This window comes from Cystoisospora suis (assembly GCF_002600585.1).
Source record: "Cystoisospora suis strain Wien I chromosome Unknown contig_1318, whole genome shotgun sequence".
NCBI lineage: Eukaryota > Apicomplexa > Conoidasida > Eucoccidiorida > Sarcocystidae > Cystoisospora > Cystoisospora suis.
In genome coordinates this window covers 1-10,684 of record NW_027154118.1, presented here as the reverse complement: position 1 = coordinate 10,684, position 10,684 = coordinate 1, and the positions used below count along the sequence as shown (strand labels likewise).

Genomic DNA, 10,684 nt, shown 5'->3' with positions numbered 1-10,684 from the left:
CATCTTCTTCTTCTTCTTTCTCAACCTCCCCTCATACATCCTCATCACTCCCCACCGCGGAGCCCTGCCTTGGTAAAAAAGAGAAAAAAGGAAAAAAAAACACGGACACGCTGCACGCGACTCAGAATAGCCGCAGTCCAGCAGCACGTACAGCCGCCAACGGAAAAACGCGAAAAAGGACAGAAGAAGCAGTCCTGCTAGCAAAAAACGATGATCTGCACCCTCCGAATTTCACTGCAGTAGTGAACCGTGTGTGCGTGCCCGTGGTGGTGGCCGGAAGCGGCAGGGTTCGCTCACGGCGGAGCGCGGCACACCGGGATGTCCCGTTCGGCATGTACCAGCAGCGAGGTATTGCTTCGAAAATAGTGCGACCGTCTCAGCGACGCATCCGCATGATGGACGGTCCTTGCCGCTGACAAGCCGCCGGCCTTTTGCGAATACAACAAAGGATCACCTGCTCGGCGGCGACTTGCTATGGCGCTGTTCTCTTATGGCCTACGGACAGGAGTCGGCGGCGTAGCAATGTTTTCAGAGCTCGCCGGGAGCGGATTTCCCACGTTTGCGCATTGTGCACAACACTCAGGAGCTTTTATGTTGGAATCGCGGGTAACGGCTGCGAACTCAAATCTCAAGACGGGGAGTTCGAGCGTTTCGTGTATTGCATGCCTGTGCTGCATGCCTTCTACGCACCCCAAAAAGCGACTAGTTGGATCACTATAGTCATTTTTCTTCTTTACCAAAGCCTCCCGCCCGGCAAGCTTACGCCCTCTCATTGCCCTCTTTGAGTTCGCATCACATTCTCTTTGGGGAGTCATGAATCTCGTCCGCGACTTTCATCACCTTCTCCCCGTCCTCCCAAGTCGGTAAAGGACGTTTCTGGCTGGATTTGGCGTCTTTTTCCTTTCTCAGAGAGTCTCAACGACATAGTAACGGAGTTCGATCTCACGACCGTGCTGTACTCACAGTTTAGGCCGTTGTGTTCGCTTCCGGGTTTCACCATGTGGATTGGAAAGATTGGACAGAAGTCCGCAGCTTTCATCAACCATAAGCCTTTCCATCCGGCTAACTGGCAGAACCAGGAGAAGGTAAGCTTTTCTACGATTGCTGGTGTCGGAGTCGGGCGTCTAAGGGACCCATAGTAGTGCAGCTTCGATGTCGCTGACGGGCTTCTCCCCTTGTCTCCATCTCGGTTGGGAGGCTCTTCGTCGGTAGCTGCCTAATAGTTCACTTCAGGTCTTGGGCGTTTGTGTGCGGCGCCTAGAAAACTCCTCTCGGACTCTGTAGCTGATTCGCGGTTCAAAGGGGTATCTGCCTGGTGAAGATGCGAAAAACTGGGGGAACCAAGTCTTGTTTGCTGAATACTCCAAGTTCTCTTGTACCCCGCGTTGTTTTTGTAGATCTGGCTGGCGGAGCAGAAACACAAAGAAGAGCTAAAGAAGCAAGCGGAGCTTGCTGAACGCCGTGCCGAGGAACTGAAAATTCAGGAGTTGCGTCGGGCTTTGTACAGTCAAGGCACAGCGGCAACAAAGCCGAAAAAGAACTCCGCTGAAGACGGCGAAGCGGTTCGCAAAGCAGCAGTCATCGAGGCAAGGAAGCGAGAAGCAGCAAGAGCAGCGGCGATACGGGCAGCGGAGCTGAGGAAAGGAACAGTGAGAAGTACTCTCTATAGAGAAGACGTCTACGTGGGGACGCACTCGCAGGTTTGGGGTTCCTTTTTCGATAGACCCACGAGCAGGTGGGGCTTTGCCTGCTGTTGCGTCTGTGATAAGAGTGAGCTGAACTGCCCCTCGGCTTCAGTTTCATCGTCCAGTCCAAGCCGGCTTCGCAAGCATCGGAAGCGGGCTCGAGAGCACGATGTAGGGGAAAGCTCGATGGAACTCGCTGAAGAAAACAGTACCTGCGCCCATCAAGGAAACAGCAACGATGAGGGAGTGCAGAGCAAACAGCACACTCGCAGTCACTTTGAGCCGGCCGCATCGAGTGGTAAGCGATGTAAGGCTGCACCAGGTGGTGCATGCCGCGGACCCTCATGCAGTCCTCGTGAAACGGCAGAGACTCCATCGTCTCCAGAGAAGGCGGGCGATGTCGACAGCCAGAGGGAGGGAGTCAACAAACAGAAGAAAGCTGCTCTCCCAGCATTCCACCGTAGTAGAGAGGGAGGTCTTTCTTCTGTTCTGCAGTTGCTAAAAGAGCAGAAGGCTTTCGGAGATGACTGAAAAGATCGGGCTTTTTTGGTAACACGAGAAGTTCTTATTGTTGTGCGAGTGTTATGCCCACTCAGCCGTCCAGCCGTCGCCATACTTGGGTGGTGCTGCCGTCGAGTTTCAGTCCCCGGGTGTCAACTCTTACGCGATGGATGGTGCTTGCTATGAGGTGTGACACGAAGGAGCATCAGAATCGCTTCTTTGTCGACGTTTGGTAGCCAGTATCCTCGCACGGCTACGCCTTTTTTCTCGAGCCGCTTTTGCTTCCACATGTGCTAGCTGCTTCGAAAGAATACTATTGGCTACAGTTGGACGCCACCTGGCTTTGCCGGGGTTGAACTGTCAGTACGTGGTCACCCCGTCTTAGGACCAAGGTGTCACCACTCCCACACACTTTGAATTCGTGGATGGAAGGGGTGCCGAAGCATCACGGTCGTCGGGGGGTCTGGCAACTGCGCATATTAACCGGCAGCGGTACGAGCTCGGGAGTAATCGGACATCGGATGTTGTTCTGTACGGGGCTCTCAAAAAGACTGACTGGCAGGTTGTGTACAGGATGGGTGTCTATGCTGAAACTGAAGACAAGGCACACCCCCGCTGGCCGAGCATAGCCGTTTCCCGCTGAAATGAACTTTCGAACTGCTGCACACCTCCACCCCACATTTGTGGGCGGCTGTTTGAGCCAAATCACCGACTTCCGTCGGTTGACGACCAGGCCCCGCCACGAGGCGGACCTGGGTACGCAGTAAGCTGGCAAGCGCCTACGCGCCTACGTACACGCCAAAGCCTCCTCTCGGCCACATCTGAGCCAGAAGTCTCGCCTTTTCCGGCGATGCTTCCTGGCAAGCTGGCGTTGAGAAGTTCCCTTAATGCACTGTGCGCCAGTAAGCCTCTTTTCCACACTCCCAGTTCAACCGGAAGAAATTCACCACGCTGTAATTGCCGGGTATACACAAGCCCCAACACCGATTCAGCGGGACGTTACAGACCATACCGCGGAGAAATTCGGGTTCGGAGGACTACGCAGGAATGCTACACTTGCTTGTTTCTGACAAGGCCTCTAACGAAACGCGCAGCACGCTGGAAAACTGACCCGTCGCTCCTCTCCACGCAAAGAATCTGGGAGCCATACTCTCACAGGTACCACCAAAATAGGTGGGAAAGTAACTGCGTAACTGGCGCTGTACTACTACCGGAGACATGCATCCACATCCCAGAACAGTTTCACGTTCCGGAGATGTTGCCGTAAAAAAACCAGGCAAGGGATTATCACGAAAGGCTTGTCTATACATCATCTTGTACAGAACACTCCCCCACTGTCATGCCCTTTCACCCTTGTTTGTACTGTGCAGCTCCGGGTTTACGCCCGCTTAACCGTGAAGGTAGGTAAAACGGACCGCTACTGCGTCCTTCCCGCTGCAGCCAATGCAGTCCCTACAGTCCTCAGGCCCCTGATCGCATCCTTGTCTAGCGGTTGTGACAAGGCGTCACGCACAAATTTCGAGCTTAAGCCCGTGCTTAACAGCGTCAGGGTTGCTAGGCTTGGAGACATCTATCTGGGAGCCGATCGTGGCGGAAACGTAGTCACAGACTTTGTGGGTCAAGGCGACGCTCATTCGTGCGTTTTGAGACAGCTTGGCTTTGAAGAAAGTATCCCTCTGGTCGTTCAAATACCACAGACCGCCGAACTGAATGTTCGTGCGCCCGTCCAAGACGTTGTAGTCCACCTCCGCTGCAAGTTCTGTCGGCTTAGTGTCCATCGTCTTTCCGTGCACGTGACCGATCAGTCTTCCAAAAATCGCATCCCCGTGCGGCGCTCTGAAGTGAAGTAGACGTATGAAAGACCGCAAATCATCGAGGGGTGAAGGCAGCCATGGAGATATGAACACAGAACTCAAGGCGGACAAAGCAATCAAAAGTTGTCCAATGCCGAGCTGCTACACGGCTATCCCTCAACACCCGCAGTATGACGAGACGTCGTCGGAATCCCCGGCGAACACACGTGTCTGCAAACCAAAGAATAGAGGTCCCAGTATCACTTAGTCACACGGGACTGTCTCTCACTCCGTCGAAGCTCGTACAGGATCAAACCGGTGACCCTACACACGAAACACGCGTAGACGCAAACCAGGTACATATATATGCGGATGCCTATACAGCTGCAGATTCAGGCCGAGCGCTGAAGAGCACTCAAACCGCGTTAAACTCACGTTTTCAAGGAGACAGTAAACTCGCCCGCTTTGCTAGCCAAGCCCGTGTACGATGCTCCGAGCGCATACTTCATAGACGATGCGTCCACCTTGCCCGTCACCTCGCCTGCGTCAGCAAAAACATGCACAACGTTAACTGAATGGCTCAGCAGCCGGGCAGTTAAATCAGTCTGGCACTGAATTTTTCCAGTTACGTCACTACGCGCAAGCGCTTTGCAACCACGCGACAGTGTATAACCAAGCGAGAAGACGCCAATCAGCTCCCTTTCAGAACGAACGGGAGAAGACACTCTTGCCGACCAGCGGTCTCCCGACCCCTACACCAGGCGAGACACAACGCGCACCCTCGCGCCAGTCCGTGACTGGTCAGCTGCACGTACTGGAACTCGACTTCAGCACGTTGCGCGCATTGTGTAGCCTGAGCTAAGAGAACTGGAGCGAACTGAAGGTGCCACAGCCTCAGGGAAGAATAAGCACTTGGTCTACAGCTCTACAGAAAGAGGGTCCCCGAAACGTCTTCGTCTCCTAGTCGGTGGGGTGGTTAGCTGCCGTTCTGGTAGCTCGGTCTCGGCTTCTATTTTGTAGGGTGCATACGTCAAAGGATGCTAACGCGTGTGTGAACCACATCAAATGGAGACCCTACTACCTTCCGCTGCGCTTTTTTTGTCAGATCTCTCGGCTTCGAGCAACTCAGAACTTGATAACCGCCCTACTCAAAAAGTACCCAGGTGCGAGTGCCCTGAAACCCTGGACCGCACATTCTCTGTGGCCCCGTCAAAAACCAAGGTAAAAGTCGATGACGCTAACCGGCCGCGAAACCCAGCTCGTACGGACTGGCAACGTAAGTGGCTGACGCAACAGTAACTCCTGCGCCGTTCCCGAAGCTCCCCAGATTCCCAATATCGGAGCAACACTACTGCTATGTACGTACTGCCGACTTTGAAGGCATTGTACTCGACGACGTTGGCCAAATTGAAAGAAGACGACAGGGGATTGACCGAGAAAAAAGAGTGAAGAGTCGGAAGCCTATACTCCGCTGACACGTCCAAACTGTCCTTCGTATTCTTCTCGCCTCGCCGGTCAAACTTCATTCCCAGTGTGAGACCAGTGAGCTTAGGAGCCTGCAAGAACGCCCATCTGGATGCACAGCAGCTCCTGCATTCACTCCATCACCGCTGCTTGCCTCGACTGTGTCACTCCGGCATACATTCGACTGCACCGCTCCGTTATACACTCGACTGCACCACTCCAACATGCATCTGATGAATGTCACACCAGAAATGAGCAGCACACGTTCAGCCACGGTCACACATACACGGGCACACTTCTTTGACGTCGCCACGCAGAATCTCGGTCTACGTAAGCTACTTGCCCCTGAAGTCACGTGCGCAGTTACAGATTTATGCGATAAGAATACGACTGCTCATTTCCGTAGTGTCTGACATTCACATACTGTATCACCACGGATGGCACACACACACACGCTACAGCACACAGGCAATTCCTGTAACCGTCGCTGGATGGGATGGGTGGGGGCGAACCTACGCTGGCATCCGCAGGCTTTTCTTGGCAGCTCAAGCGCACTCCCGGCAACACGCCTACGTGCCCTGCTCGGACTACGTGTCCTGTGTGCACCTCTGCGCTTGAAACATCCGGTCAAACATATCTCTCCACCTGTCCGGCACACCACCTTACCGCGTATTTGATGTCAATGGTAGACTTGCCAGTGGCCATCATCTTCACCTCGGTAGTCACATCGCTAACTGAGTACTTGAGTTTGGACGACGCATCGAAGGCGCCCCCAGGGCTGACCGAGGCCGTGTTGACGATTTCCTACAGAAGAGTGCAGTTCAACAGGACTGCCAACCTCACTTACTGCAAGACCTACACAACTGCTGGGAGGTTCGGGACACGACAAAGGAGCTGACTGCCATTTCAACGCCGGAAACTTGAGAGAACATATGCAATGTGCAGACCTTGTCGGAACCATCTGTCTCTCCCGATAGCAGTAGCAACACCTAGCTGATCTCATGCCTATACGAGCTAGCCCTCAAAGTGAAGTTCCTCGTGAAACGAGGTGTGAGACACCATCACACGGCAGTACCCAAGTGAACGGGGACACCCCTCTGGCTTTCTTCCCTCAGTTCGTGCAGCAACGCACAACGTCTCAAAAATGAACTTATATCCGAGCGCACTCAACACAGTCGGTCTTACGCGGCATATCAGAGCCAACAGAAGCAAGCACAATCACACCATTCCAGCCGTGAGGTCTGGGGTAGCCAACCCAGTCTCTCTTTTGAGAAGGGGCACACGGTGCACACTGCTGTTCGGACGAAAAGCACAACACGACTTACGGGATTTTTTGACTTATATTTATATTCCAGGTCCCATGCTTTGTCATGGGGGTAGCCCTTGTTCAACAAGTCTGCACACGAGAGAAAGAGAACGGACACTGCCGCTCCTGGAGTGTTTTGAATAATTTGCCACCTGTAACACGTATCCCCTTCCGTGCATGTCCGCTACGAAGACTGCCCACGTTCAGAAACCAGCCACATCACTCCAACACGGTTATCGGTGAAGTTTGGGCGTATTCAGGAGAGGAGACGGAGGCAAGAGAAGTGGCACACCGCACGACCAGTACGCCGACGCAAGCACCACCACCCAAAGTCAGCTTCGGAATAACCAGGCATCTGCGCATAAGGCTGAATGCAGATCCCCCGTGTGCAGCCACGTGCCGCGAACACGCCACAGAACCAAAGACACACGTGTGTCTGCTTCCCATATCCCTCCATCCCCGTTTTGTCCTAAGAGTAGAGAGGACAGTAGCTCCTCACGGAATGGTTAACCAAGGACCCCCGCCGTTCAGTCACTCCAAGCAATGCACGCAGTCAGATCTTTTGCTGAACCTTCCGATGAACTAGGCCAGCGGCCACCGGCACCGCCACCTGAACTAGGACAGATTCACCGACCTGGCTCGGTAACACTGTGCGCTAGAAATCCACACCACTGGTGTCCACCACTAAATTCATCTCTCAAAAAGAAACGGCAACCCGATAAGACATCGGCACAGCGTACACGGCTAGCAGGGAACGCCTGCCTTGTCCAGGTGAAGGCATCGACAGAGCACTACGAGGGCTGGCCCTTCTCGGTACAGCGGCGACGACGAACAGATCCCATCGCGATAGATACACCCACGCGAGAGAACTACGCAACATCAACGGCGGGTGCATGCACGTGCTGTTCCGTCAAAAGGTAGCCACTAGACGACACAACTGGCCTGTCTGCAACCAATTTGACCGGCGCAGCAAAACCGTACATCCGTTCACAAGATCCTCAGCAAACCCGCCTGCGCGGAAGGGAAACTACATAAAACCTGCGAGTGCAGTTGTACCACCTTCGTCACACTACGAACTCCCCCAAGCTGAGACTGGGAGCGGAAGTCCGAGGGAAGCGACTAAAAAGCTGAAACGACCTTCCTACAGGACTCAACGACACTATGGGAGGTCGCCAGTATATTCCAAAGAACCACAACCGCGAGGACCTACAAAAAATCCCCAAGAAAAGCAAGTTCGCAAACCACGTGGCACAGCTACAGATGAGGATCGCGGCGCGTGACCGAGCGACAGCGGCTACGTGTAGCATTGAAATGTGGGATATAAAAGCTGGAACTTGCCTACCCACGGAGGCTTTGTTAAGATCCCTAAAGAGCACCATTTTGACCAAGACAAGCAGGCAGGAGGACGAGAAAACCCGCGTCGCGAGCGTTGAAGATTCGGAAGCGGGGTCGTGCAGGGCAGTCGCGAATTAGAGAGAGGGAGAAGGATAAAACAGAGACAGGATCGGACGACAGGTGAAAAAAGCGAAACGGAAAACACAGCTTCACCAAGACGGAGCAGTATACGTGGGTCACTCGTTAAAAGAAACAGCGATCTTATTCAACCAGTCGTGGCGACTTGATGCCAGATGGGAGTAGCGCAGTAGCGGGCGGGGTGGGGCTTCTCTGTACCGGGTATAAGACGACTCCTCAATCCTGCCCGCAAAGAAATCCAGGGAACAGGTTAGGTTACCCCGGACAAAACAAGATGAGGACACTGTCTGCCCCGCCTGCTTGTTTCCGTTCCCGATGTGAACTTCCAGGAGCGCAACCGCCGAGAACGTGCCTTCTTTGACGTTTACCTTCGAGCCAGGTCCGGTAATCAGAGCCCCTTGACCGTCGTCAGCTCGGGCTCGCTAGCGTTGTCGGGCGAGGCCGATGTGGGCAGCTTTCTTGCACTTCCTCGTGTCGCCGTCGTCCAAGCTTGTCCTTAGACGGGTAGATGCCCGGTAGTCGGCCTCTAGGCACTGCACAGCTTCGCGTACAATTCCGGCAAATCGTTAAAACAGCTGTGATTGCCACCGGCGATGGAGCCACAGTCTTGTCGCGAAGCGAAACTCGAGACGGGACAGACCTGAAACAAAGTCGTCGGGAGGCCTGTAACGTTTTACGTACTTGACTACGCTGACTGTCCCAATCGCTTTTGAACCGGTTGCCTCTCCGCCCGTTCTTCGCCTAGTACCGAGAGGATATAAACACAAGGTCGGCGGCATGAATACCTCTCGCGAGCTGCAGCAGTTCTACATCTGCCGCGCCATTGTTATGGTCTTCTCAGCGAGACGCCGCGCCACTGCCCCCTCTCGACCAATCCGATTCTCACGCATATTCTTTGGGGCTCAGGGCACTAGTCGAGCGTCTCGGCGCACTTTACCGAGAGAGAGCAGGCTTACGTTTGTGGTGCGCCCTGTACAACGACGAGCGCCCCTACATAATGACGTCCGCTGGTGCCCCGAATTCGACAGCGGCTTGCCCTTACGCCGTCACACTACCGAAACACTTTCACTAGGGAAAGGCGGACGTAGGCATTCCGTGGTGTTGGGAACGTTCGGAGCCCCGCGCACGCTTCTGAAAATCCCTGGCTTCCACTAGAGTGTACAGCTCAGCTCTTCTAACAGAGTCTAGCAACTGCTAGCACTCTTCCCATAGAACAGTAATCTTTCGAACTAGCAGAATAACTGATTCTCTGGTCGCTTGCCTGCACACGGCGTCCCTCTCGCCGTCGAAGAAGGTCGGGACCATTCGGACCAGGGTACACTCTTCGCCTGCTTAGCAGGTCTAGCGCCTTCCCCCGGTGCCGTGGCGCCTCTTCCGGCACCTGGAATCCCAGAACCACCACACGCTCCAGAACTCTAGAAACAGGAGAGGTGGGCCGATCGAAGGAAGTGGTCGCAGGCACTTTCCGGCCGACGTTGTCAGCAATGCAGGAGATGTGCGGGAAGGTAGTAGGCCTCTCCACGGATCAGGCGGCTCAGTTTAGATGTCTCTGCTACAAGTACGAGAGCATTTGGGACGCAAGTGACCGACCGCTGGCGCAGACGAATCTGACGGCATTCCGGAATCGATGTGGACACTGCGCAACAATCGATCAGCAGCCCTCGTAGACCTGTCAGCCATGTAAAGAGGGAGCGCATAGCGGCGCTGGTGAAGAAGTGTCTGGACAACGACCTGATTGAGCCCAGTGAGCCAGAGTGGGCCTCTACAGTAGTGCCGACTCCGAATCCAGGTGGCACGCATCGTTTGTTCAGGATTACCGCCCGCTGAATAACGCGTGTCCCAGGGTACCCGCTTCCCCGTAGACAGCAGGCTTTTGATGGCCTCCAAGAAAAGCAGTTGTTTTCTGTGTTTGATCTCTCAGACACGTATTAGTAGATTGGTGCTGAGAAGAGCTCGCGTCGTCATTCAGCGTTTATGACTCCTGATGGCCTCTGGGAATGGAAGAGCATGCCCTTCGGGCCTGCAGGTGCCTCGGCCAGACAACAGCTCATGGTCGACCGTCGTATTGCAGGTATGAAGTGGATATCCGCAGTGGCTTACCTCGATGACCTGATTATTTTCAGCAGTTAACGGGAAGAGCACTCGGCGCATTTGGAGACCTTCTTTCATCGTGTGAAGAAAGGCAATCTTCAGCTACATCCACTAGAGTCCAGGCCCTTTCCGAAAGAGACCTTCTCTCTAGGTTTTTGTTTCAGCAGAAGGAATACGGCCTGATCCTGCAAAGACGACTTCCTTCAGCAATTTTCCCGTACCGGTGGAGAAGGAATGTCACGATTTTGCAATCCTGCCTCGATCGCCACCAAATAGTGGCCTATTTTTACCAGAATGGCGATCGTAAGCCAGAAGAGGCCAAGGCAAACCCCTACGACACGTCGAAGTTCAACGAACGTAACGACGCAGCG

The 10,684-nt window shown here is 54.2% G+C and overlaps 2 protein-coding genes across 2 annotated transcripts; one reads left to right on the top strand and one right to left on the bottom strand.

Moving 5' to 3' along the window:
• Nucleotides 1-457: 457 nt before the first annotated feature.
• CSUI_003054 (step ii splicing factor) lies at nt 458-2,864 on the top strand. Its single transcript, XM_068063252.1, has 2 exons — nt 458-1,085; nt 1,398-2,864. The coding sequence occupies exons 1-2, from the start codon at nt 999-1,001 to the stop codon at nt 2,214-2,216; spliced, it is 906 nt and encodes a 301-aa protein (XP_067924760.1). The 5' UTR covers nt 458-998; the 3' UTR covers nt 2,217-2,864.
• Nucleotides 2,865-3,260: 396 nt separating this feature from the next.
• On the bottom strand, nt 3,261-8,334 carry CSUI_003053 (eukaryotic porin protein). The gene is made up of 6 exons (XM_068063251.1): nt 8,092-8,334; nt 6,769-6,839; nt 6,110-6,247; nt 5,346-5,535; nt 4,415-4,520; nt 3,261-4,022 (listed from the first exon to the last, which is right to left on the bottom strand). Exons 1-6 carry the CDS (start codon nt 8,126-8,128, stop codon nt 3,692-3,694), a joined length of 873 nt encoding a protein of 290 aa, XP_067924759.1. The 5' UTR covers nt 8,129-8,334; the 3' UTR covers nt 3,261-3,691.
• Nucleotides 8,335-10,684: the final 2,350 nt, after the last annotated feature.